Source organism: Aspergillus wentii (assembly GCF_001890725.1).
Source record: "Aspergillus wentii DTO 134E9 unplaced genomic scaffold ASPWEscaffold_5, whole genome shotgun sequence".
Lineage (NCBI taxonomy): Eukaryota > Fungi > Ascomycota > Eurotiomycetes > Eurotiales > Aspergillaceae > Aspergillus > Aspergillus wentii.
Window position 1 is genome coordinate 2,046,662 of NW_024467836.1, and position 27,887 is coordinate 2,074,548.

General features: G+C 47.1%; 8 protein-coding genes across 8 annotated transcripts; 3 read left to right on the plus strand and 5 right to left on the minus strand.

Moving 5' to 3' along the window:
• Positions 1–1,006: 1,006 nt before the first annotated feature.
• ASPWEDRAFT_113609 (NADH:flavin oxidoreductase/NADH oxidase family protein) lies at positions 1,007–2,392 on the plus strand (the record flags this gene model as incomplete). Its single annotated transcript, XM_040828420.1, has 2 exons — positions 1,007–1,912; positions 1,964–2,392. The coding sequence occupies 2 exons, from the start codon at positions 1,007–1,009 to the stop codon at positions 2,390–2,392; spliced, it is 1,335 nt and encodes a 444-aa protein (XP_040688088.1).
• Positions 2,393–2,436: 44 nt separating this feature from the next.
• On the minus strand, positions 2,437–3,471 carry ASPWEDRAFT_173828 (ketopantoate reductase family protein; the record flags this gene model as incomplete). Its single annotated transcript, XM_040831139.1, has 1 exon — positions 2,437–3,471. The coding sequence occupies one exon, from the start codon at positions 3,469–3,471 to the stop codon at positions 2,437–2,439; it is 1,035 nt and encodes a 344-aa protein (XP_040688089.1).
• A 711-nt stretch (positions 3,472–4,182) lies between these two features.
• ASPWEDRAFT_52644 (branched-chain amino acid aminotransferase) lies at positions 4,183–5,202 on the plus strand (the record flags this gene model as incomplete). The annotated part of the gene is made up of 1 exon (XM_040837773.1): positions 4,183–5,202. One exon carries the CDS (start codon positions 4,183–4,185, stop codon positions 5,200–5,202), a length of 1,020 nt encoding a protein of 339 aa, XP_040688090.1.
• ASPWEDRAFT_582362 (uncharacterized protein) lies at positions 5,047–6,945 on the minus strand. The gene is made up of 2 exons (XM_040838370.1): positions 6,863–6,945; positions 5,047–6,815 (listed from the first exon to the last, which is right to left on the minus strand). Exons 1-2 carry the CDS (start codon positions 6,918–6,920, stop codon positions 5,206–5,208), a joined length of 1,668 nt encoding a protein of 555 aa, XP_040688091.1. The 5' UTR covers positions 6,921–6,945; the 3' UTR covers positions 5,047–5,205.
• An 861-nt stretch (positions 6,946–7,806) lies between these two features.
• Positions 7,807–8,105, minus strand: ASPWEDRAFT_173831 (uncharacterized protein; the record flags this gene model as incomplete). Its single annotated transcript, XM_040831140.1, has 2 exons — positions 7,807–8,036; positions 8,096–8,105. 2 exons carry the CDS (start codon positions 8,103–8,105, stop codon positions 7,807–7,809), a joined length of 240 nt encoding a protein of 79 aa, XP_040688092.1.
• A 4,553-nt stretch (positions 8,106–12,658) lies between these two features.
• ASPWEDRAFT_29567 (uncharacterized protein) lies at positions 12,659–13,788 on the plus strand (the record flags this gene model as incomplete). The annotated part of the gene is made up of 5 exons (XM_040833301.1): positions 12,659–12,690; positions 12,907–13,063; positions 13,163–13,292; positions 13,459–13,582; positions 13,713–13,788. 5 exons carry the CDS (start codon positions 12,659–12,661, stop codon positions 13,786–13,788), a joined length of 519 nt encoding a protein of 172 aa, XP_040688093.1.
• Positions 13,789–23,984: 10,196 nt separating this feature from the next.
• Positions 23,985–24,402, minus strand: ASPWEDRAFT_582419 (uncharacterized protein). Its single transcript, XM_040838372.1, has one exon. It carries the CDS (start codon positions 24,281–24,283, stop codon positions 24,047–24,049), a length of 237 nt encoding a protein of 78 aa, XP_040688094.1. The 5' UTR covers positions 24,284–24,402; the 3' UTR covers positions 23,985–24,046.
• Positions 24,403–26,837: 2,435 nt separating this feature from the next.
• On the minus strand, positions 26,838–27,395 carry ASPWEDRAFT_173833 (uncharacterized protein; the record flags this gene model as incomplete). Its single annotated transcript, XM_040831141.1, has 3 exons — positions 26,838–27,031; positions 27,080–27,166; positions 27,215–27,395. 3 exons carry the CDS (start codon positions 27,393–27,395, stop codon positions 26,838–26,840), a joined length of 462 nt encoding a protein of 153 aa, XP_040688095.1.
• Positions 27,396–27,887: the final 492 nt, after the last annotated feature.

Consider the following 27,887-nt stretch of genomic DNA (forward strand, 5'->3'; position numbering starts at 1 on the left):
CATAAATATCACTGATTCATAATTACCCCTCTAGTTATAGGAGAGAGCTATATTAAGCTAAGATAGTATTGATAAGGTAATAGTTCCTATCTGGTTATACTAGGAGCGATATACTATTCTTAGATACGATTCGGTCATCGAATAGAAAAAACAGCTATTTCTTCTATACACGAAATGCTAGACGCAGATAATCCTCCGCAGTACTGATGCATCTCGCAGAATAATAGACAGAATACCTTCAATTATTGACGAATTCTTCATAATATTGATCAATGATTATTAATGCTGATTCTTATTGAGCAGTGCGTATACTATAACCTACTATCGATATACTGATGACCAGAGTTTATCCCATAACGGATTGGGAAGATCATCAGCAATTGATTTTGACTACACATGACGTTGTGCTACATATAATAGCATGCACCTGCTGAATATAATTCTAAGACCGCACGCGTAGTTTTTTGGCCTAATGGTTGTTCTAACAGGATCTGTAGGCATCCATCGAGGTAGTCTATCCTATCCCCATATCGTTGCTATCATGATATTCCTATGTGATGTCCAGACTACAATGGCAAATGACAGCCCCTGATGGCCGATCTACGTAGTTTAGTTTCCTCGTTTGTCTTCTCCACCTGATCTTCCTATCCGAATATCCGATTGTATAGGTGGCATTATCTGGGTTATCTACACTACAGGGTTGTCATTGAGGATGGATGATATGCTGCAAGGGTCGGAGAAAGAATCCGCAGAAATAGTCTATACAGAAGATCAGATTTTATGAATGCAGTATACTGACTGAATTCTACATTGTCTACAATAATATAATGAAGAACCCCTATTCTTCAACCTCGGCACTTTCAGGAAAAAATCGTCAAGTGGGCCAAAGTGGATACAAACGGCTGCTGATTAGCAATCAATCTCTATTTAACCTTATTGTCTTCTATTTTCTAGAACTCAATTCATTCAATTGTTCTATATTCTATTCTTTATCTTCATCTCCAAAATGACTGCTCGTTTCCCCGCCCAACATGTCGACCCCTCTCCCCTGGGCCAACCCCTCCCCTTCGCCTTCTCCGGCCGCGTCGCTCCCAATCGCTTCCTGAAAGGTGCCATGAGCGAACGCATGGCTTCCTTCACCATGGAGGACGTCGCCGGCCGCGGCATCCCCACCCCCGAACTCGTCACGCTGTACAAACACTGGGGCGAGGGCGAGATCGGGCTCAACCTGACCGGCAACGTGATGATCGCCCCGGACCACCTCGAAGCAGCAGGCAACATGGTCATCCCGTCTGATGCGCCGTTCTCCGGCGAGCGCTTCGAGCGCTTCACCCAGCTGGCCACGGACGCGAAGAAGAACGGGTCCCTGATCGTCGCGCAGGTCGGACATCCAGGCCGTCAGGTGGCGGATTATATCCAGCCGAACCCTATCAGCGCGAGCGACGTGCAGCTTAAGGGGGAGATGTTTGGAAATAAATTCGCCCGGCCGACTCCCTGTACCAAGGAGGATATCGCAGCCGTCACGGAGGGGTTTGTCCATGCGGCCGAGTATCTTGAGAAGGCCGGCTTTGATGGCATGCAACTCCACGCCGCGCATGGATACCTGCTCAGTCAGTTTTTGTCGTCGACGACGAATAACCGGACCGACGAGTATGGTGGGGAATTGAAGAATCGGATGCGGATTATCCTGGAGATTCGGGATGCGATTGCCGCGCGGGTGAGCAAGGAGTTCATCGTTGGGATCAAGGTGAATAGCGTCGAGTTTCAGGATGATGGGTTCCAGCCGGAGGAGGCGAAGATTCTCTGCCAGGCGCTGGAGAAGCATGAATTCGACTTTGTTGAGCTGTCTGGAGGCACTTATGAGAAGTGGATGGGCGATATGAAGAGAGAATCGACCGAGAAGAGAGAGGCAGTATGTTCCCTTTCTGATTCTATATGATATAAGATGAAGCTGACAAGATAGTTCTTCCTCGACTTTGCCCAACTCATCGTCCCATCGCTCACCAAGACCAAGTCGTACGTGACGGGCGGTTTCCGCACAGTCGAGGGCATGATCGACGCCCTGAAGATCGTCGACGGCGTTGGACTCGGCCGTCCTCTTGCCCAGGAGCCATATCTCTGCTCGCATATTCTGGCCGGCAAGGTGGACTCGGTCGTGATGCCCAACCTCGACCAGTACGACTTTTACACGACGGCCGTTGCATCGCTGATGCAGATGATCCAGCTCGGACGAGGCCAGCACCCGATCAACCTGGGTGTGCAGGAGAACGTGCCTGTGTTCTACCAAGGCGTACAGGAATTGGTGGCTGAGAAGACGAAGGACTTTACTGGTGTTTACTGGGGACCGTCCGTGAAGGGGTATTCGGCTGTGCTGAACCGTGATGTATACTAATCTATATAAATTGTATATACAATATAGAGATAGAGATATAGATACTATAGAAGATAGACAGACCGTCTTTCAACCTCCTCGACTAACTCTCGATTCACCTGCATCTCCATCCCCAACTCCCTCCCCCTCTTCACCCAATACCCATTGATGAACCTCACTTCTGTCTCTCTCTTGCCACGCAAATCCCACACCATCGAGCACGTCGTCTCTGCCGTTCGTCGCAAGATGCCATTAACCGTTTCTTCCAGCCGATCAACACCAAACCTTTCCTTGACTCTCTCTTCATCATGTTTGAGCTCCGGCAACGCAAGCACCACCGCCGATATCTCAGATAATATCCGTCTGCGCAGCTCAGGAAGCGTGAATAGGAAACCGTTCTTCGCGTCATGGATTGCGCAAACCGGGTTGCAGAATGCATTCACGGCTAGTTTTTCCAGTTGAATCTGCAGTACCTCTGTATACGCGTATGCCTTTGCATTCAGTCGACTCGACAATGGCAGATTCTCCAACATGTACTCTTCCTGACCATCCTTTCTCGATGAATATACCCCCGGCACCAGCCCCAAAGATGTAGCAGCAAACCCCGTATGCGTGATATCAAACGGCCTGTTGAGCGTAACGCCATGCGAAATCACACCAACGATATACTTTGGCCTCTTCGCAGGATCAGGAAACAACGCCCCATTCACCTCATCAATCATCCCGCATCCATTCTGCAGGAAGAGTATCGTCGATTTCGGAGTCAGACGGTGTTTAAGCGGCTCGAGGGCAGAAACCGTTTGTGTGGCTTTTACGCTGACGATGAGGTTTTTGATCGTTTCTGTCGTGGGTGTTTCGCTGCCGTTGTCGTTGTGAAACCATTTATTTTGTTTGTAGACTTCGACATCGTAGCCTGTGTATGCTATTCTCTCTCCATCGGTAGTTTGCAGTGTGATTCGTTCCTTATTGGCCTTGTATGCGTCTAGTAGCGAAGCACGATGGAAGAGGAGGGTTCGGGCGGGCGCATTGGGGAGTTGCGAGAGACAGTGGGCGGCGAAGGTGCCGATGCTGCCTAGGCCGAGGATGTGGATTCTGGTCATTCTGGTAGATATTCTGAGTTAGATGGATGAAAGATACACAAGGGTGGTGGTATTTATTGGGGTGATGAAAATTCTGTTGTTGTATAGATGCGCCCTACGCCCTGTTCTGCCGACCCACTGTACTATACAATACAGTATTATCTTATGGGGTTTTCTATCGATATTTACGGATAGAATAGAATAGAATAGAATGTATATCTCATATACCTAGCCGTACGCCCTACGCCCATTATCCTACGCCCACGCCCTGTCTTAACGGTACAGATAACATCCCTTACGCAAATGAAGTCTACTTGTGCCACGATGCACAAAGACTGATGGAATGGAATGTAAACGTCAATTAACCAAGAAGATAATATGACAAGAGGTTGGAATGTAGTACTACGTAATCTGTGTCGAGTGACGGGTGTAGCTGGACAAAAAGGGAAATAGACTGAATTGATGGATGAAATCATCCAGTGCTGGATGGGTATATAAACCTCCTCCTTTCCTCTTCTCTTCGGTCAATCATCCATCGAACAATCGATCAGAATGGCCATCCACAACATCGAATCCTTCTCCGCAGAGTCTTTCATGACTCCTGCCGTCAAGAAGATCTACACCCCCTCCTCTCAATCATTCAATACATCTCATCTCCAAATCAACCACACAGCCCATCCCTCCTCCCCTCCCCCCCTCGACTCTCCCACCCGGAATGCCCCAACCGACCATATGGCCCAGGTAACCTGGTCCTCATCCTCCGGCTGGTCAGCACCAAAGATCCTCCCCTACAGCCCCCTCACGCTTGATCCCTCCGCTAGCGTACTGCACTACGCGACCTCCTGCTTTGAAGGCATGAAAGCCTGGCGCGGATACGACGGGAATCTCCGTCTGCTGCGGCCGCGGTATAACTGTGCCCGGATGTTGGCGTCGGCGACTCGAGCAAGTCTCCCTGGTTTCGATACGGAGGATCTGCTGAATCTCATCCGGACTGTTCTCGCCATCGATGGTGGAAAGTGGGCGCCTGCTACTCAGCCCGGATCGGTGCTGTATATCCGGCCGACGCTGATCGGGACGGGTGATAATCTGGGCTATAAAGTGCCTGACGAAGCGATGTTGTTCGTCATCGTCACTGTCTGTCCGACCATCAATCCATCGACGGACTCCACAGCAATCGGGAAGAAAATCCGTCTTCTGGCCAGCGATGGCAACTTTGTACGTGCGTGGCCTGGCGGCTCTGGGTCTGCGAAGATAAGCGCGAATTACGGACCGTCGTTGCTGGCGCACCACGAGGCGAACAACGCCGGCTGCGATCAGGTGTTGTGGTTGTTTGGGGCTGATGGACAGGTGACGGAGGCCGGGGCGAGTAACTTTTTTGTGATTTGGAGGACGGCGCAGGGTACGCTGGAGATGGTGACGCCGCCGTTGGGCGACCATACCATTCTGCCTGGTGTGACGAGGAAATCGGTGTTGGAGTTGGCGAGAGCGGGGTTTGAAGATGTTGAAGCTGTGGATGTGGTTGAGCGCAAGTTCAGCATTCACGATATCATCACTGCAGCTGGAGAGAATCGACTCATGTCTGCGTTTGCTGTCGGAACGGCCTTTTTCATCGCCCAAGTCGAGCGCATTCGGTATGGAGGACTGGAAATCAATTTCTCTGACGCACCGTATATCGGTCTGCTCCAGAAGGGAATGCTGGATATTGTTCTTGGAAAGAAACCCAGTCCATGGACTGATATCATCCAGGAGTAGATACTATTTATTCTTATCCTGCTCGCAATGCAACCGTCTAAATGCCGCTAGCCACTCTTCGTTATCTGCAATAGTCTGATTCCAATCATCTTCGCAGTCGTAGAGTAACCGTCGTGACTCCTGCTGAAACATTTCATCGGTTGGTATGACTCCGTGTTGGATTTTCTCGCGCGCGTAGTGGCTGAGATGGAGGGTGAGGATTTCCGTGAAGCTGCTCAACTGCGACATTGTCGGGTTTGATTGAATGGGAGTGAGAGTTTTTTCTTTTTTCTTCTCTGTCTCAGTTGGTTCACCTTCAACCCAAGCAGCTCGAGAAGATATCTGCGCAAAATGATCCCGCACATCCGCATTCGTAGCAGAAAACGGAATCATAGACTGCGACTCATTCCCGATCAGATATGGCGGCAGACTATTCGTGATCTTCGCCGTGATGGACGGCGGAAAACCATGATCGCCTTTCCAGTCTTTCATCGTAAGACCTTTTCTGAAATGCGCTGCCAGATGATCGATCCGTTCTTCCCAACTTGTCAGTGAAGCATCGCAGAATCCACACCGAGAAGTTATAGACTGCATCGTCACTTTCCAATCATCAAGTAACGGCATCGTATCGAGATGATGCACTAATCGTAGATGCTGCACGAGGTGGTCTTTTCGCCGGAATGCGCGATTCCCAGTCTCGTTCTTCCCTTGACATGCTGTATAGTTATGCATATCTAAATGCTCCTCGCTCGGATCCAACGCATTGCAATACGCGCAGTGTCGTCGATGCGTGGCAGGTGAGAACACACTCGCCCCGTGAGGCGCGCATATCCACTCTTCCAGATTGAGATGCAGCGATTTCTCATGTCGCGACCAGTCGTATTTACTCTTGAATCTGTCGCAGCAGAATGTACAGCAGAATATGCGTCGTTTATCGCCTGCTGGTGTGCTTTCAGGTTTGGGTTTTGCTCTGCTGACGCGGTTTCGTGTCCTACGTGCACCAGCTAGTTCCTGCGACGGAGACTGCGACGCAGCCGAGTTGGCAGATTGTCGTGATGAACCACTTGACTCACCACTTGTCGTTGATGGCGGGCGGCGATAGTGGCGGAATGCGTCGTTTTTCTTCGGTGGTGGTTTGCGCGTCTGTCGACGCTGGGCAGGGTTATTCTTGACGGCGTCCATAATGGCCGCCATGGAAGCAGGTTCGTCTTCTGGAGGCGATTCCTGCCATCGCTGCATGGGATCCAGTGCTGGCTCTGTATCTGTGGCGTTGGGGATGAAGATGGGCGCTGCTGATTCCTCCGTTCTGGGGATGAAATATCGACTCCTCCGTCGTGGGAGACTAGAGTGATACTGTGGGATATTGCCAATCTGGTCGTTCATCTCATGCTGAGATTCAGATTGGCATGGATTACTACTTGCCAGCAGACCAGGTTGGAGGTCGACATGCGACGACCATGACGCCGTGGAGTCATGGCCGAGAGAATGCACGGAGCCAGGGAGACTGTGGCTGTTTTCTGCTAGACTATCCTGGAAGACAGGCGGCGAAGTAAACTGATCATGAAGCTCTGTGTAAGGATCCTGCTCAGCGCATGACGGGTCGAAGTCAAATAAATTAGGGTCCGAAAGGTCAACTGCTATCGTCAGTTTTCATTCCGTTATCATGATTAAGAAGACAGACAATCCAGTCCCTCATGGACGAGGGGATCAAATGTATCCCAGTTCTGCCATTGCGGCATTCTGCCTTTTGATGGATATCAAATGATACTATTAGATGGTGAAGAGAAGATGTGAAGATGTAAAGGGTGGCGGTGATTTCGGACAAGTCGCCGAGTGGGGCCATTAGTCATCAGCTGAGGCATTTATTTGACTTTATTTGATAGAAACATTATAGTTTTAGTATATTTAGATGAATATGAATGAAATGATAAGAATAGATATGCTGTGTAACTATATACAGGCTGGAGGACAATTGATGGAAAACGCATAAGTATCAACATCCATTCGAACAATGAGTGTTGTTGTATTCCCACATACTTTGATGCCTCGCGCTCTTCTTTGCAAGTAGCATTTGGTGATCTTGGATATATAACCCATTGAGAAGCTCACCAATCTTGGGTCGGACTAGTCGATGGCCCAGTAGACATTGATATCGCTGAGATATGAGAATATCTTTGACAGTTCTGCTGGGACAGAGCACAGTTTGATTAAGCATGCTGTGTAGATAATCCATATCAGGAGTACGCCGGGTTAAATCTGGTTGCCAGTCTGAAGTGGGATGAGGAACAACGTTGCTGGCCTGGAAGTTGCTATAAAATACAAACAGCTAAAGATCGCTTCGTGTAACGGATTTCTTGCTGAAGAGTCATGTGCATTGTATACCGGGCAGACTGATATATACCGCAGCCTTGACTGATGGCTCGATCGAACGGCACAACTGACCAGTGACCTGTGGAAGGGCTTTTCTGGTGTTATTGAACTCAATGTACCGGCCGGTAGTGCCGTCACATATAAGAGTCCATGCTCAGTGGTGTTTTCTGCTTAGGTGAAGATGTACGGTCTAGAGATTGCTGTACCAGCCATGTTCATTGCAGGCTTCGGGACTATAGCTCGCGAGCAGTTCGGTCAGTGGGTAGCGTGCGTCTCTTTGACCGTTACCTGCCAGATAGGCCATGTATAGCATGGCTTCTCTAACACTTCTCCATTCGGGCCCGAGGCTGAGCTTTGAGAGTGATAGAGAACAGGCGAGGCCAGAAAAGTAAACATGGTCTCACGCCTCAGACAAATGGTTTGGTTGTAGGTAGTCAAGATGCCATAACAACACTTGCAGTCATCCATATAGCGGGCAATCTGGCCTATATAAGACAGTTAGCATTCGCCAAGGAGACATGCTTGATGCCAAGCATGGACATACCATAGACCATCTTGAAGTCGTTGTTTGCATGTAAGTTTAAGCTGTGGGCTCCACATTGAAATGTTGTGAGAAGTATTTGACATATGCTCACTTTGGTATCGGCTGTAATCGGAAGAAATTCGGTTGTCTGCTGGCTTTGAAGAGGCTATATCCTGTACAGAGGCGTGTAGTTCACAATTGAATATCGTATCTCTGATCCCACAATGGCGAAGATTACGCCAATTCCAAAATTTTGGAGCATTTGCTCACCGCCAGTGATAATCTTCTCACCGGAAGAGACAATTTTGTTGGTCATTTCGGTGTTATTCACGTTGTGATATCGAAGATGTAAGCTTAGAATTATTCTGTTATCTTCGTATGATGGGAATGTGGTGATTTGTGGGTAGTTTTCCACTTTGATGCCTCCGCGGTCAATGCCGTTGATAGAAGTCTTTTGTGTTATCGACAATTGGCAGGAATAAGACCTTTTCACTCCATGTTTAGGAAGGGGCCTTGCAATGAGGCTTCAGTTCAGGTGCCAGAAACCCTTTGCTATTCCGATCCTTGTGGTCTTTCCATTGCCACAAGTGATTTTTCTATTTGGTCTGGGAGTTTCTGTTTGTGTAAACCAAAGTCCATATCCCAGTTGAAATGCAAGTATAGCGCGGGAATAACCAGTGGAAGACATTGAATGGACGAGCAGGAGAGGGTTAAAGTCGGCATGCACTGGAATAACGCCGACTTGTATCCTCGAGGATGTGTAGATGCATACGTACATCATGCAGTCATGCCCCTTACTTTCGATCAAAGACAATTATCAAATCATGGGCAGTATTATATCTTGAAAGGCATCTTTCAATCAGCATTGCCCCAACTTGTAGGTGGCTGGGACAGGCCAAGGCGAAACCCAGGCTCAGTACTACATTATGCGTTTGTAGGGTAAGTGTAAGAGATATATTGAAAACAACTCAGTTGTTATATAGAGGCCGTTAGGATAACAGCATCCAGGGCTTATCGACGACGATGGATCATCAACGACCTCGAATGTCGGATAGTTGTAGTCGAATGGCACAATCGTTCGTCTTCATCTGAGGCTATAAACTTGCGGCAATTCCTGGGCTGAACACCGCTGGCCCGAGACTGGTTTCAACCTCGTTTTCTGTGACGATGGACTGCCTAGAACACTTCATTGAAGGCTTCGCCGATCCGGGTGACCGACATGACTTTCACGATGGAGCCCATTTCTTCGTTTTCGAACTCCAACGGTGTCTCTGAAGTTCTGTCTGGTGAGATTGAGTCGTGGCCGTGGTTCTTCAATTTGGCTGGCGACCCAGTTTGGGGTACTCCAGGTCGTCTGTGTATCCCTGGTTTAGCTATTGATATCCTTGAATTATAAGAATGGACAAAGAAGATCTGCTGGGATAGAGAACACTAACAATTAAGATACCGAGCCATGAGATCTGTTTCCCAAAACTGGTATTATCGTGCCATGATGTAGTAACCTAAGACACGCAGTCAGCATCAATTATATTATGGATTGAAAGATGACTTACAGGATCGCAAGAGCTGTATGCTGAAAGACACGCAATGCAAAGATATCTTGACAAACTGCCAGCGTCTTGACCGGATAGATCCACACGAACGTATCTGATACAGAAACACAGCAGTGCTGTGAGTCGCAAGTGAAACGTGCCCACTAGCGTCCGAGAAGCTGGTATAACGACGGCAAAAGCAACTGCTAGCCACTATTTCACTGCTGTTTCTCTTTGGTCGCAGTTCGGCTATCAACTATTGAACAGAGGATGCTGGATTCTTCTGTCTGAATCAGTGAGCAATTGCTGTATGCCAAGGGAGATGCTGTATTGAATATACCCAAGTTCATCTATCCGATTTGATATCCATGCCGATCTCTTGACAGTTCAAGTCACGCAATCCAGTATGAGGGACTGTTGAGTCAGGCCGTGCTATAAATTTCCATAACAAACTTATATATTGCTTCTCATCCGGGGGTAATGTTAGTTAAACCATCTTGAATATTGCCAGGAATCTACCTACTTACCATTCAGAGCAGGGATGTATCCAGTACATAATCAATGTCTTCTCCAATTTCCTCGTTAATTGGCTGCCCAATCTCCCAGATCCATTCGTGTAGCTGATCCTTTTGCCATTGAGAATGCTGGCTGCATAAGAATGATTCAGGGCTGTTGGTTGTGGCCGCCAGTTCGTTGCTTCTTAGATGTCTGGCATGAAAGAAACAAGATATTTGGTGGCAAGTTCATGAAACTGTTCAGTAACCTTCACCACCAACTTGCGAAGATCCTCGTTGGAAAAAAGACGCAATTGCAGGCCCAGCTAACTGGCGAGGATTGTTGATGAGTTGCTTCCCAACCTGAGGCCCAACGTATGAGATCACAACATAGTTAGACTTGACAACTGCCGCAGATGAGCGCAGATTTCTCTCTTGAAGGCTAATTCAGCTCTCTTAGCCATGTATAGCGAGTTCCAGTAGTGATTGACGATGATGAATTGGCAGTTCCTGGTTCATTGGTATGAGCGAGCCAAAGGCCCGCATGTGTTGATCAATGTATGTTCGGTTCTGTTTATTTTGTGAATGCCCTTCAAATAGAAACGTTTCTTTAAGCGACAGAAGCTGGTTCATCTCCAAGATATGAGATGTCAATGTGTAACTTGGGTAAAACTGGTGGCTGAGCAGATCTTTGGCCGATGTAACCACAGAGGATTATGCACCATGGCCATGAAGGAGGCAGTTTCCAGAGCTCATCTGTGGTTTTATGTCAGTCAGAACTGCAAAACAGCTAGTACCATGTTGACTGTCTCTACGACTAATTATCAGGAGGAAGGTTCACATGGAGTGAGTTCATCGCTCCCATCTCATCTCCGCATATACCACCTCGAATGATTCATGGTACCACATCATAATCGTACTGTGATATAGTGGCATTTTCAGTAAACATAGACAGTCGATGCAGTAGAATGGCACCATGAGCCATCACCAGTGGTGTAAAGGGAAGGGTTGACCATGTGGCTTCGCATATATCGGCTACTTTGGAAAGGATTTGGTCGGCCATATTCGTGAGACTGTGCGTGACTGTTGAGAGCGCTTTAGGTGCTTGTGTCATAACATCAGACTGAAAAGCTACAGGCCCTTAGGTGCTGCCATCTTCTCCAGGCCATGTACATACGGCTGCAGTTCGATTGTAGCCTCAGAAGTAATCAGTTGGATTTCCGCCACGACCAGACAGCAGCCTCTGATCGGTCTCTGTCCATATATAGCATAGTAGGACTTGTATAATGAAGCGGAGTATCGTAGGATGCTAGACCCAGGACAAGCAGGGTCATCGACCGCATGCATAGACAATCTAACAGCAGAGCAATAGACCAAACCGAGAAGCACCTCGAATTCATGTGACTTTGACCCTTTAACAAGAGAACAATTGTTGGCATCTGGGGCGACTGTTTGCGCATGCAATTCCGGCTGGCTGCCCCAGCAGCAGGACGGTAGGTGAGCAGATTGTCTTACCAGACGTTTGCCTTTTTTAGACCCCGTCTTGGATTATTCGTCATACCGATACACCTCAATGAACCCCTTTTTTATAGTTTCTTCGCCTTGTTTAAGAGGGATTTTGGCGTATGAGTCAAACGTAGGTGACGCCCATACTGGCCATCTTCGTGGCGATCCGAATATATACAGCGAAGATCGGTGGTTGTCGGACAAACCGAGCACACGATGCATGAACCGATACAGGGCTTCAACTAACGCCCAGTCCATCATGGACTTACCCCAGGGTCTCTTCACACGGATAAATTTGATAGATGGGTTGTCTCGGCATGGCAGCATTGTCACATAGCGAGATATCAGCCGGGAACCGAAACGAGGCACAGGAATGAATTAAGGCTCTTCTTTTTGCATCATTTTCTGCGTGCCAGAGGCGATGTATCAGCTATTTTGAGAGGAAATCTGGGAAGGAAAAGCCACTAGCATTCTGATATATCTCGTATGTTGAGAGCCTTGCGATTCGAAGTCGGATTTTAATCGCAGACTTAGGAGTCTTTCAGACTGTTCCCTGCTATGTCCAGTGATACTGCAGAACAACAGCGCTCGTTGCATGCGTGGGAACTGTGATACCATAAGACTTCATATCATCACTGTCTGTTTTAGCTGCGTATATTCATATGACGGTTTGTATATAACGCATGTCGATACTGAATGGCTTTTATATCGTTTAGCCTTTCTTTTGTGTGCTGGGTTCTCCAAACAATGCTTAGCCCAAGCGTATTCAACCCTGTTTGCTTGGTAGTTTTGCAGGTCTGACTTGTCATGTTTTATATATTTTTGGCTTTGGATTCAAATTTTTTCAGGTGTGGTGATCCATTTGATTGAGGATCCACGATATAGATAACTAGCAAAGTATTAGCAATGGTCATTCATGTGATTAAATGACAAATACCTAGAGAGAATGTTAATAAAAGCTATTTTATAATCCTCCCAGTGGCTGTTTCCATCGAAGACAGCCAGACATTAGCAAACGCCATGGCCAAAACTCTGTTGCACGATGCCGCAGCATGTATGGTTCATCCATTGAGACGGCTCTTTGGTTAGTAAAGATCACCATTTTTTGTCCTCGATTCTTCCGTAATCTGTAAGACAGATATAATTGAATCGCTTCATAACGATTATTGTTATTTCTTCAAGGTTGAGGACTGAGAGGTTTCCAGTGGTCTTAACGCATGCTGGACGTCTGTAGGGTGTATTCGTAGGACTTGTTCTTCCTAGGGATTTCCCGATATACTGTGATAAATCCATATTGTAGGAATATCGTGGTAACGTTCTACAAGGAAAGTTTCCTAGACGGTTCATACCCGGGCGATAGGGCTCTAAAGTCCTCTGTGCCATTCGTCTTGCTGAAGTCGCCATCATTAGCCATTTATGGTCGAATGAGGATGAAAGCAGGAGCGATGAGGTCAAGAGTGAGTATAGCATTTGTAGTAAGAGTAATGGCAGTAGACTGTATTATAATTCATTAGCACACTTTATCATAGGGATATAAGTGCTATACTCACCCCTAGTCAGGCTTCAACATCACTGTACATGGTCCAGCTTGCATCTTTCTCAGTGCCATTATGATCCATGCTAACATCAACAAAGCCAATCAGACTTTGAATGTTCCATATGCGCTAGCCCAGAGTCATTTTCATTGTATTGCCATTGAAGCACCAGTGTCAAAGAGGCTTTAGTGAAGCTGGTCCCCCTCAGTCTGGCAAGGACCTGGTGTGTGCTTAAACCACATCCTTAATCTCTGATATCCATCGAGGACGACTATGAGCCCTCATTCTAATGAAATTCCTGCTGTAACTTCACACAGTGGTCGTGTCCGCTTGCATAGCTATCAAGTCTGACCTCCAGAAAGTCATGACCCATCACACATGTTGTTCTTCCACAGTCTTCGCCTTCGAGAATCCTGTCGCACCCAGTTGTAATATTGTTAGGTAAGTGCATCGAGCTTGTAAATGTGTCCATGCTTGGTTTGCATGACTTGTAGAATGGATACCGTTGGCTGGGCTATCCTACGGACAGCTAAATCAACCAGATTCTGAGTGACAACTGAAGTGTTTCTAGTGTTCTGGTGTGCCTTACGATGCGGAAAGACAGTTTTGGCTCCGCTCAGCATCCATCTGCTGGCCTATCTGGGTAATGGTGGCTGCCAGCTCGTGGCCGTGGATCAGCAGTTGACTGGAGTCGATCGAATATGCTCGCGTATCTGCTGAACCGCTGCAGTCTGGTTCCCAAAGGTTCTGTAGATTTGCAGCATGGATTGGGTGGTTTGGCATCCGAGTGATACGTAGGAGCCAGATTTTTCCTGCACCAATCGCGCTATCCAAATATTCATGTTCCGCGCTCAGTGGTTCTGGTGCTTTGATAGAGGTGTTAGATGGCAAAACAGGAATTGAAATATAGCGACCAATCTTGCAGCCTCCATTTGGTAACTGCTAATTATTTGTCTTCATATGATTATTGATCCACTCCAACGATTCGCTTTCCTGGATTTATTGTGTCGGATCTATTCCTAAGACTCGGGGGGAACCACTGCCAATGAGGCCGACTGCGGTATGCCGGGCTTGTAGGTAATGTCCACATCCGAGGAATTGACGGAAAATCCACTATTATCATGAGCCGGACAGTCTGAATCTTAGTCGTGTTTGCTCTTGGACAAACAGCCACTCAACTAACTGTGCTTCCAAAGGCTCGAGGACCGTAATTGTATCTGTAGAATTTGATGTATCGCCCGATAGCAACAGCACCGTAGACAAGGGATCCGGGAGCGTGCTGATGGCCATGGAAAGCAAAGAAGGTTGCCAGCCCGCTGGCTCACGGTAATCAACCTCTGATTCTCGTAATCTTTGCGAACCCCAACTGTCTAGAAGTTGGGCATACAAAGACCAGTATAGAACCTGTGGTGTAATCATGAGTAAAGAAAGCAACAGTGGGAAATCAGAGCAACAAAATCAATGGTGCTCTTTATGACTGTCACTGCTGCGTCGATTCTTCACGACGGGCCTATTTGAGATGTCCTGTTTTGAGTCGGAATGACACCGGGTTTCGGCGCAAGTACTGCTACCTAGTTCTCGATGTTTGACCATCCGGATGAATTTATCACCTTTGGGATACAGGTTAGTATCGGAAGAAGGTGGAATAGAAGGGCATACCCGCTTGTATACATATACACTCATCATTTCAATTCCCATCTGCATCCATGAAGCAAAGATTGCCTCTTGGGTAGATACAATGACCCATCCACCCACCCGCCTTGACTTTTCATTCCTCTTGATGGTCATGATAGCCCTGGTGTTGCACAGGATTAATATGCCTCGTTGGAGGTACCATTGCATTTCTAGAGTACTTGTAATCAGCACTATTCAGGTCTGCAATGGAAGGTACTGTACCTAGGTTATCCCTGGGTTCGTCTGCAGACTCCGAATAGAGATTCGTATATATATTGTCGATGTGCCATGTGGGAGATTTTGCAGGTTTTTGATGTCTCCAGGCCACGATTTGGTACTAGTTATGGCGAGTCTCTGTCAGTCCACGCTCATTGGCCTCCGTATGAACACTGACCATCGAATTTTGATTTCTCAAAGTATCTTGTCAACCACAGCCCGAAGGGATAATGGCAGATGACAGAACGTGGTGACCATATTGTCCGTGTGGGGGGTCCCATGCCCCTTCATCGCGTAGGATTTAGCTTCTCAGATAGCAGAGTTGCGCAATGGTGGGTAATTATTTGGAATTCTTCTGATGCAGAGATCATATATAAGTGGCGTTCAGTTACGCATTTTTTCAGACTGTTCATGAGTCAGATGAGCGTGTCTTATGTAGCATATGGCCATGAATAGGGGATGATATGGATTACTTACTTTCGCTTGTAGTTGATATTGGGAAACGGCCCAGGATGTATGAATGCATGTCAAGTGGCCATCCATGAAAAAGTCGAGGTCTGCCGGAAAGAAAGCCCAACCTGGGTTGAGCTGGTTTTTGAAAATCCTATGGTCTCTTTTACTCATCTGAGCGTTCTCGGGGGTGTGTCTAAGTATTGCCGCTCCCACACATGAATTGAAGATGGTGGAGCCTGGATGGGATCTTTAGGAAACAGCACATGAAAGGGAGCTTTCATATGAATCATTTAATATTGGTTTGCCAATTGTTCAAACCAACGATAGTGTCCACTCTAGGTGTATTGTTGTATTGCCACCAGAAACCGACCATTCTGCGCCTGGGTTAAAGCTGGGAGGGACATCAGTCAGAGGACAGCTTTTGGGGTGTTGTTCGGGTTTGATACTCACGGTTTTTATATTTCGATATTGCAGTAGAGAAAAGACCGGCTTTATTGAGCAGTGCTATTGGAACGACGTTGACTGTAAAAAACCTCAGTGTTTGGTGATAGATCAATACCACCACATTTAACTTCCAGGTAGAATGACCAGAATCGGTGTGGTCTTGAAATCCGTTTCCACCGTCAATTTTTCTCTATTTCTCTCTCCATCTGACCAGGGCCACTGCAATTAAAGAAAGAGTAGCTCCGATGGCAAGCCGGGAGAAAGACAGTCCTGTTCGTTGCTTTGCGTTTCTGCCATTCAGTGCCTCGCCTCCCAGTGTTATCTTCATTTGCTCGTTTTAAACTTGTTCCTATAGTCCTTGTCTCAGCAAGTTGATGCCCGATGGAAAGGGACAACCGACATACCTTGACTGTTCTTTTGAATATAGAATAGAGACTTTCCTCTTTTGCACTCATCTCCTCTATGCCACATACCACTGACCCATGGACGCATCCCTTACCGGATAGGGTTGTAGCACCATCTTATCGTTTGCATGAGATCTCGTTCTCAATTTTCAAGAATAAATTCCAGTGGGAGTGGGCGGTGCTGTGCAGGACATGCAACAATCCTGGCAGCATCATGTGCTTATTGGGCGGCAGAAGCCAACGGGTAATTGGGTATGTGGAGAGGATCTGTCCATAAGAATCAATATCATCACTTTAATCTGATACCAAGACATTCCTACTTACATTTCGCTTTCCATGTCTGGCAAAAATGAATAACTTTTCTCCTGCTCTCGAGGTAGACTGCGCGGTGATCTTCTCGACTGGGATCTCCCAGTCTATGTGCATTCCAGGTGCCAAAGTCAGGCTGAGCAACCGGTTCATCAATATGTTTATCTGCTAGGCGGCTGTTAGAACTGCAGACTTAAAACGTATTAGCAGAGTAGCTCACGCAAAGATAATAATTCGTCCTTTTTCTCAAATCTTCGGCTTCCTCGGGGTGCTCAACGTTCCCAGCGTGCTCAGCAAGCTCAAGCCCCGACCGACTGAGGTGTTGCCCGATCTCCAGGCTGTGTGCTGGAGGAGTGCCTGAAGGCCTTATATATGAGTAGAAGACATGCACCTCTCCAATGATCTGCTTGTTCTAGTCATTTGCTTTGTATAACTGCTTTCATGCTGAGGCCGATATTCCGCTGTCTTCGCGATTGAGAGTCGGTATACAGCACGATTGAAGACATATCCGCTGCTTTTCCGCAAAGGCCCGACGCAGAGTCGTTTTAATCGGTCTGACCCTATCTTGTAAAATGTTTCAAATGTTATCGATCACTTATAGTTGCCAGCCCACGTGGATACATATTTCCGTTCGAGTGTTTTCTTGTCGCTCTCACCGTTGAACAGCTTCATGAGTATACCACAAGAAGTAGTCCGCGACGACAGAAGTACGATTGCCTAGTAAGATATCGAGATTAGAAAGGACCAAAGATAGATAGAAATTAAAAGAAAGACATACCAGCTGCGCAGGGATAAGAAGGGTCTCAGATTGAATTGGCGTGATCTCATCTATAGCTTGGGCTTTGCTATTGAAATGCGAATGGCATCTGATAAATTGCCATGCTAATAACCACCAGAAATAACTTCAGTATAGTATTTAGAGCACAGACGAATAATTTCAAAGCCATCTTGAATATCGCTTGAGAGTCGCGAGGGTTTTTAGCGAGAATATATAGTAATGGTCAAGTATCTGGTCGGCCGACGTTATGCTCGGCATGGAACCCTTGTTCATTTTGACGTCGCGTTCAAGTACTTGACTCCATCTCTTGAGTGATAAGGCTTGTCAATGATATATATATATATATCCGGACCTAAAAGAGCAGAAAATGGGTCCAGCAACCGTGTTATTCCCTTTTGTATTCAGGGTAATATTATCGTCGGATAGTAGGCTGGGTGGCGCTTTTTAATCGTCTTTATGGGATTCCCCATGTTTTCCGATATGATCTTGCACGACTGGAAGGTGCCGATAAACGACCGCACCATGCTCGTTATGTCACATCTTCTTGCATGTCGCTGGGTATTTGACGAGACCACCAATGTGGTGAATTGTTCACGATTCATGGATACTCGATGGACAATCGGTTCTTCCTCAGTATCCGAAAACCGCCTGTGTTGGTTTTCATTTCCGTCGAGCTTGCAGAAGAAAGTAACTGTTTGCGCAACCAGGAAACCATTCAACAGGCTCTGGTATAAAAGGAGTCATCAATAGTAATTCGAGTTGACCGAAACCGACTGCATGAAAGGAGTGGTTGTAGTTCGTCACTGGCGCTATTCCGCATGCCTAGTCCTCTATTTGTATTCGCTTAGAATAGTGAGAAGCCAGCATCATCGAGCAAGGAGTATTCGTGCATCTTCTATGCTATGGTGGGTAGAAAATGGTTTAATTACTGCGCCGCCATAGCTTTGATGACTGCCCCAGGGGGGCAACCTGGCTTTCGGGACTTTCAGAGGCTCAAAGTGTGATGGCTGGGATAACTGGAAAACGCGTCGATATAAGCGTCATGGCTTTTGTTTAGGCTATACCATCGTATCAGTACGGATATCATAAAAGATAGAGAAAATCACCAACGGCCATAGCTCGCTTGCATTCCCATACCAGCAATACTCTGAAGTGCAGCAAATGCCACACGGGCTGGCACAGGAATCAATAATACCGATGGCTTCAAGTAGAACCCTCGTGGGATGTGCTGGAATCGCGGGGACCAGTGTTTCAAATGTGCTGGCGGACCTGGTTTGATGACCACGGTGAGAGAGGTATTTCACGAATTTAGCTCGAACGGACCAAGGTTGGTACACCACTACCGTGAGCTCGTTGTAGGTCAACTGCTTCCTAGCCGCATCTTCACGAACCGTAATCGGTTGCTTGTTCAACCTTCCGGTACCGACGTCAGGGAGAACGAGTTCGTTAGTGGGCACGGTACCCTCTGTATGGTCGGCAATGCCACCGTCGGAGCCCTCCCCATCGTCACCGCCGTCGACCGCGGGAACTGGGTCATCGGTGCCAGCAGGATTCTTGTTGTCCGCAGTAGTTTCTTTCGCGTTCCAGTATGAGCATGTTTTTCCTGTCAAAACCAAAATGGGACAGAGACAATACCTCTATCTTTGTGTCTTCAACTATTCCGGAGTCAGGCTGGAATGCAGCGCATAGGATCCAGCGTGGGAAGCGTATAGCGTGGTTTTCGCACTGGTATTTTCCCCTCATCGTAATTCGCCCATAGCAAAAGCTTTGAGCGTACGCCACGAAAGCGTGTGAATAGGATATTAGGAGGAAAAGATGGCCAACAGGTATCAAGCAATTCATCTGTGAAACAGGAAGTAAAAAGACCACTAGTACCAGGCAGAAGGCCGCTCTGATTGTCACATATGATTTTAACAGAATGGGCAGGGGGATTAGATGAGGCCGCGGTTTCCCTCTTTGATATTGAAGATGATATTAGCATGGGACATCAAATAGAATAGGATACCTACATGCTCATTCTAACTGCGGCGTGAGTTCGAAAAGTGGATTTCGTTTCACTCTATGTCCGCAGAAGATCCGGGGTCAAAAGGCAAAAATCACCCAGCCGGCCACCGCTCGTGACGTTGGTGAGCCATAACCAGCGTGGAATGGCTGCAGTAAGACGGAAGCTTTAAAAGGTGCTAGCGGGGAATCGAAGGGTACTGCAAGTGCTGGTAGTGGTCACGGTGCTTCTCAAGCCGGATGGTATGGTAAAGATAACTTTTAGCTGATGCTGAAAGAAGATGCTGCTGGCAGCAGAAGCAAATTGCGCGATAGCATGCTGGCCTTCAATCAAGAACCATCTTGGATATTTCCAAAAAGTCATTTTTCGATCGAACCCACTGTTGCTGATACATTGATGGAAAATCATTGTGTTCCAAATGAAGGAAGTGTTCAACGAGACTTCTATAGTGGAATGAGGAAGATTTTAGTTTGGCAGGAAATATCTCGGGCGATGGCGATTGAATAGATCCCACCATCATGGATATGTGCCATGGTTCAATTATAGCCATGGGATCAGCCATTGGAACAGCCATATGGCCCCAGGCGAGAAGGCAAGCATGAAACATGCACGACATCTGGTCTCTGGAAATGGTGTTCGATGAACGAATTGTCTTTCATTGGAATAGCTTCAGTGGCCCCCCTGTATCCCCCATTCACCAAAGTCAAATCCAGCGATAGACGTTGCACGACCACCCTGTAATGAAGGAGCTGGGTCGACACATCCCACTTGTGGCTGAGGACAAGCAGCTCGTACAACGGGGGGACGAAGGGCCCGCGGGATATTGGCCTTCTGGGTCGAAGTTGAGATTGAGTCACCAGGCTTGGGTTCCACGATCAGTCGAAGATGTAGCACATATCCCTTTGTCAGTCGTTGCAGTAAGGACGACGGAAAAGCCGAGTGTGGAATGGGATCATGCTAATTTGCCTTATCGTTTTGCAGATTTCGAATGCCATCTTATTCAAACAGGAAAGTTTGTCCAGCGAGAAGAGAATTCAGGGCTTTGTTGGTTTGATGCAGGCTATGATTGCAGCAGGCGAACAGCGAGGCTATAGATCATAATATGGTGGAGCAGATTCCCAGAGGACATGCACTGCATGGCAGTGGTTAAGCGACCGCTATAGAAGATGGAGCTAATGAGGCCGCAGATTGCTGGTCCATTCAGTATTAAGCCCACACCCTCGAGGCGTCTGAACAGGGATGTGTGTGGTTGCATTGGCAGGGTTATGGTGCCAGGAGGTGTCATGACCACTGGAGGTACACTGATGGTTGCGGATGAGAATCATCGCGTGGGGGTTGTAAAAGCTTTGCAGTGGCCATATCTTAGGCTTGATGAGCTGAGCGGTCCCATCAACGGTAATCATTGTGGGATTGAGAGTCTTATGCAAGAGGGTCATTCACTTCAGCTTCTTAGTCACTGAATGGAACTCGTTCAGGAAGTCTGTGTCCGCTTCCTCACTAGCCTTGAAGTGGTTGAACTGGATTCGAAAGTTAATGTGCTCATTGGGGCGTGACTAGGGCTTTTTAAAGATCCCAGTAATCTCTAGTATTTGGGTCCCAAGGCTGAGCTTGAGTAGCTTCAGCTAGGTGTCTGCGATGCCATGAAGATGATGTGTTTAGTGCTATATCCGATAGAAATGCCACTCCCTGGAAGAGGCTTTGAGGTTCAGTGCCGGTTCAGGCACAGCAACACAGATGCACTCAGTGGATAAATTTAAGCCGTTTTTCGGATGCGTCTGATTTCGAAATGGTCCTCTCCCAGCCAATGGTCTGTCGCCGCATCCACGACATTCAAAAAGATATGGGATCCAGAAAGTAGAGTCAGCTTTGGGCAGGCACAACATTCATATGCCCTTGACTCGGGGAAAGTAACAATAAAATCGCCTCCTTTGAATTGGCAGGTAGTGCTGCAGTCCATTCGAAGGGCGTCAAGAGACTGCATATAGTATAGGCCGTTCAGTCCTCAGCATGTATAATCCTGCAAGGGTTCGAATGGTAGAGATGGTTTGTGGATAGGGTACAGATCGAAAAAGTGGCCGAAGGTGGTCGAAACGGATGTCAAAAAGGTATCAAGAGATATCAAGAAAGGTGCTGATGGGAATTAACAAGGGACAGTGGATCCGCGGGGTTCTTTACCTTTTGTATGGCAGGCCCATGTGTAGAGGAGTTGGCATTTTGGCAAAGATTGAGAGCTGCGTCGTAGGAAGTCCAGGTTGGTATGGTTGTTGAACCCCTGCTCACTTTGCCATTTGAGATCGGTGTCATACCGTGGACATGTCGATTTGATTAGGCGGGTATTGAACATCTGGTTCTGTGGGAAGTTGTATGCAGCAGCTCTACTTCACCGACTGACACTGCCATATATTGACCATTTTCAAGATCGGGTATTGAGAAGTTCACGGCGTTTTGAATTCTAGGAGAGGTGGACTTCGTAACCTCCGGTCATATAATTTCCTGACGAGACCAGCATGAATACATATTTGTCCAATAATAGAATGGCATACGATTGCACTCGAACCGGGACACTACCTACGAATGTTAGTATTTCCCGTCTTGTTTCGAGATGGAGTATACTTACTACTTCCTTTAGTGCGTTCTCGCAATGAAGAAGCCAATCCTCTCCGGCGATTGTCATGGTATATAAACACGAACACAACAGAAGGTTCAGGATCTTGAAGAAATAAGTCTAGCGAATATAGTGTCTTGAGGCGTGCGGATAGACCCCAGGATCCGAGGTCATACACTATCAAAAATCATGTGGAGATTGACTGTGGCAAAGTTCACAATCTCTTCGTTCTTTTTGGGCACGATGGCGCATCCACTCCGTTGGTTTATCTCAGTAGAAGCAATGGACATGTCCTCAGGAACGTTCGGCAAGAGTTGAAGGTTACTCTCTGCACCCATGGTAACAGTGCCGGTCGAATTGGGGTACGTTTTAATTATATAACTTGCTGAATAGGGAAGTCACCATCATCAAACCAATCAGCTCTTGTTCAATAATTATTTGTAACCCACATACCTTGAGAGAACTGACAGTAAAAAGCCGTATACCCCAAGGGATATCACGTTCGTGGAACCATATGCGTAATTCGTCCATAATATATTAGATGTACTCTGGGGAGCTTTGGTGTCTCTAAGGTCCAAGATTAATATATCATCTCAGATAAAGAGCACACACTTCACTTGCCCACTCGAAAAGTAAATTCTGGCCACTAGATCAATTGCCATTGAGCAGACCATTCGAAAACGTGATGTATAGAAACATGTCACCAGGATTTCCAATGGCTGCCAGGCTGCGAGCATCATCATATAGCTCACGCAACTCTTTGACCCACTCATCAAATGGGCGATTAGCCTTTTGAGCTTGTAATCAGTTCGTATCGTTGTCAAATAACAATCACCTTCACTTGCCTCGAGGAAGAAGCATTATATACCATGGTTCGCAATAGTATGAAGTGGTCGTCATGTGAGACTGATATAAGGACAGTCGTTTCGAATCCAGGTAGAATGTGAAAATAATATGCCTTTCTGACGGCAGTACAGATTACGTGGCATCAGAGAGATGTCCACAAGATCATCAGCAAACCTGACATGAGATATTTCCCTGGAATATACTCACACGGGGTGATCGATAATTGGAGCATTGAGATGTTGGAAAAAGGAGAAAGCAACGACACCCATCATGTGGATTTGCTGCATGATTGCAAATGTGTATCTAAATCGTCGTTCGGATCATGTAACACGTCTGGGGCAGTTCGATGGACTGCGTCCAGATAGTCGACAATCAAGAAATGGGCTTCGCTTTTGAGGAACTCATCCATAAGCCAGCATGGCTTTGACTGCATGGTAATTGATTAAGGAGAGCATCCATAATTGAGCAGACCATAAGTAAGCCGTCGTCTCGTCCTAGATAAAAAATGGAAAACCGTCTGGGGTTACCATCGCTTCCATTAATTTGTCGAGCGTTTCGACCATTTTGTCTTGCTGGACTAGTGAAGAAGCCATCCGGATCCAATTTATGGATTCTCTTCTAGAATAGGCCAGGATAATGTATTGACTGGATGCTCTGGGCCAAGCCAGTAATTATCGTACCTCTTGGGGCTATCATCAGACCGATGAAGAAATCTGTGGTCAAGCCAAATGTTCTGGAAGGATCCATTGAACGTGCGGTTTTCATGCCAAAAGGGTGGCTATTAGCCTGTGTATATAGCCATCCAAATAGCGAGCATACTCCAGGGTCGCTCTTTGGGAATTTCCATGGCTTGTGAGACTTTCCTGGGACCCTGACTGGTAACCACGGTTGGATCCCGTTCACAGCTTCCATTGTCATTGCGCCATTTGCACAACGATCCTATTGTTGTTCTCTGACTTATATCTGAACCAGATCCTATATCCTCTTGTTCTCGATGCCCTGGATAACATCCGACTCTGGAAATTGCATTTCATCATTGTGATTGTGTGTGGGGCTGCATGTTTCGGTTGTGCCAATTGTCATCCGTCGATGGAGGCTGGATACTGACTGTCTGAAAGATGGAATGAAAAGTCCAAATACCCAGCTTGTACTTGTCTTCGCATAGTGACCTTCCTCATATTATGCGGCTAAATGGGCCTTCAAACATTGAGCGGTTCGCCCTGCAGTAAGTTGGCTTGGATGTTTCTTTCTGCCCATCTCGACAGTGCGGCGTGGCTATCGATTTGCAGCAGCAGCAATAACTTTGGAGGGAAAGTAGTCTAGCAGGTTGGCCATGGAACATTGCTAGTGCCGATAGACTTGAACGCCGATGTGACAACGTACTCGAGATTGACGAATATTGGCGCGACATGGGAGCAAGCCTAGGGATCTCATGAAGGGGAGCATATATGATGGTCTATAACCGTGTTCGATATCGAAGGAGATTGCAACGGTAGAGAACGATTCGATCGTAGTTAAATAAGCCTTGGCTTCAGTCATGGAGAACCGAGCATCTTCAGGAGTGCTATGATGAGCTAGAAATGTCAGTACCGAAGGTATGAAATAACGATACTCGAATTGACATACCATGGTTTCGTTGTAAAGAAGCGCCACGATAGACTGGAGCACCTTCTCTTCATCAATTATGTTCCATGATGAATTGAACTGAACGCAGCTTACATCCAGAACCAGGATGCTTCTTGATCAAGTCGATCAACCGAGACAAGGCGTATAACTTGGAGGAATAGAAAGTTAGTATAATAGCTCAGCCGGGATTCCGTGGTCACACTCAGTGAGTAAAAAGAGCAGAGGCTGCTGTGATCTGCTGACGGAATTCATGTCCTTCCTCCGGACATAGGACTCACCTAGTTTACTTGAAGATATGTCATTTTCAAGATCCCATTGACCTGTTCGCGGCGGGTTGAGTAGCCGGATTCAATCACCACAGTTGGCCATTTGCAAGTCATATTGGATAGCTTTGCCGATCAAATGAGAAGGTCATGTGTTGATACACGAGACAGACGAGAAAGCTAGATGGGGTTTGATATTATCGTGCCCAAGAATCAGACTTGGATGATTATCATGCTTGAGTTCAACCGAACGATGTCTATGTTTTGCGCCCAAGCTTGAGCGAAGGCGGCATTCGCAATGGCTGAATGGCGAGGTGGTGTCCATGTTCCTCGTTTTGCATGCGACGGTGAGATTTTCGTAGATTGATTTGTATTTGTCGATAGGCCAGGATCGAACATGAATTGTAGTTCTTTCTTGTGCAGATATACAGGCCCGTGTTTCTGATGCGAATTAAAAAGGTCTTGGTAGAATTTCCGATTGTGAATTGACTGAAGGAAGCCTGATGCTTCCATTTGCACTATGTGCAGGCAGCAGTATAGGCAACATGCATCATCTTAGGAGGCTGTCCATATCATACAGAATCATCATTGTCGAGTTTCCAGGGACGATTGGACCCTGAAACATATTAGTCGGGTATATTCGAGGAGAAACAGCCCTAAGCTGGGCAATACTGGATGTTTTAGAAGTGATAATAGAGAACCGGAAGGAAAAGACCGACGTTTCGGTCGTAGGTGTGATTCGCGTCTCGAGAAGATTGCTTTCGAGCACAGTCAGGCAAATATTGTATTCCGATAGCCCAAGTCTTGAGAATGGCAGTGGTGTAGGGAACTGTTGGTGGAAGACCGGCCAGACGAAGACGTCTCTGTTATAAAACATACGCAGTTGATGTCTGAATCGTCCATACCACATTTCTCGCTGCCATTTCGGCAGTGAACGTGCATAAAGTACTCCATGTTTTGCAAATTGGATGTCGAAGGAAGGTATTAGAGGTCAACTCGGCCGAGCACGCACGCACTCGGGGCTGCATGGGCCCAATCCTCAAAGCATTGGCACTGAACGGACAACAGGCAGACCAGTTATATTTGCTGGAATTGCGATGTTTCTGGTGTCTAACCTCAAAATTGAAACGAAAGATCGGACTGAGGATCTATATGTGTTCCCACGCAGCCTAGGATACGCCGTGGAAAAGCCTCGGTAGGGATGCAAACTGAGCCACGCTTCAGGGTGTTCATCTTCCATCCACGGGGATCATTCCACAGCTCAATCTTTCCCGACGTGGTTTGGAATTCTGGTATGGTTTGGCATCATCCGAGTCCCAAGCCCTTCTGTTGCTGCGTGGACTGGCCTGTAGGCTGCAAGTATTTCTGGTCCTTAGGAATCTGCCATCTGGCTGCGCAATAACTATACTGAGGTTTGCAGCCTGGTTGTGGCCGTCATAGCTTAGATTCTTGATTTGATCAGCCTGTTCCCACGCACTTCCTTCCTTGCTCGTGAGTGGGTGATATAGGGAGCCGTATTAACGAATTCAACGGCATTTTTGGAAATGAGGTTGAATTCAAGCTGGTCGTGCTCCATGGTGGACTGCAATTTTTATTCATTCAACGTGTTGATTGAATGCCCCTTATGACAAACGGCTTTACCTCCAGAATGTAGGGCAATCTGGTTTTCCTTTCATTAAGCGGCGGATCCTAATCTGTGTTCGTGTATTGAGTGATAGCGACCAAATTGGAAAATCAGAGCATGGCTGGAGGGTATATATTCTCCAAATAGACGTGGAAGAGAATGTCCTTCCACCGTTCAGATACACATGGTGATATTTCGATTCACCCAAACCCAAGAACAAGAGCAATGTCTGATGGGAGGAACAGGGCCACCGAATGGCACATTCTGCTGGCCACCGGGCAAGCCATTCGGTGTGGCCTGTTCGAAACGATAATGAAGCCCTGGGCATAAGGCGCATGGTTCGACTCTATATGGAAGATGGCCAATCCGTTTGCGTAGATCATCCAGGCATCGTAGGAGATATACACCCCCACTCCGGTCTCTGGAATGGAATCATGCACCCGAGCCATATACTACCAGTCTCCCAGGATTATCTGGATGCGTGTGGCTTCTAGGCGCAACTCCTGGTTGTAATGGTCCAGGCGTTTGATACTGGCTTTCCGTGGAAATTTCAAGTTCGTCTCAGAAGGCACATCCGGAATTCCCACAACGATGTCGAAACCGCTTGACTTTTTGTATCTCTTTTTGAGCGCCACCTGACTAACGGCTACAAGCGACAGATTGACCCTTTACAGGGTCCATTGCAGGATCGGACTTTCCCAATGCTTTTTCATGGGTTGAGGCTGGGCGGAAGCCAAGATGTATCTGGACCTATAAGCTTTTGATGGTGACCGTATTGTGTCTTCATAGTTAGCATATATCATACACTCTCTCAAACCTGGAGACTTACTAACGGATACGACAGGACTTGCGAGGAACGAATCCAGAGCACCCAGTAGAAAGGGGGAGGTTCCATTACCGCAGATGATGGAGGGGGCACGATGAAGAGGCAGAAGCCTAATAATAGTTTTGGGGTGCGTGTAGCCCATTCTGCCCACCATGCCCAAGGAGCCATGCTGTTTGCTGGACATTTCTGAGCTGTATATCCCAAAAAGCAAAAGGCACCACCTGCGAGACCTGCGAAGCAGGAGTGGTCGAAGCCATGTAAAGTGCTGCGATGTACGTCAGCTCGTCTTCGCTAACATGAAGACTTTATCACATTGCTGCCGGACTAGCATCCTCAAAGGGGATGAATAATGGCACAATGATATGCTGTGAAGATCTCTCCCGATTGTAACCAGATCCCGAAATGGCGATATTGGAGGGGGTCTCTCAGGATCAATGCGTTGCGATGATAGAGTTCTATACTTTTACTTCTTGACCTCCTGATGGGCTTTCTTAGCCTCAGCGTTTGCACAGTACGGGCACTGGTAGTGCATAGATGGTGCCCAGAATTGCGCGCAACCCGCAGGCCAGTTCTCCAGGTTGGATCGGAAGACGTTGGCTGGGTGAACCAAGTCTTCCGTGAAACTGCCACATATAGTAACGTTTTAAATTCTCATCGGGCTTGCCACGAGAAACCA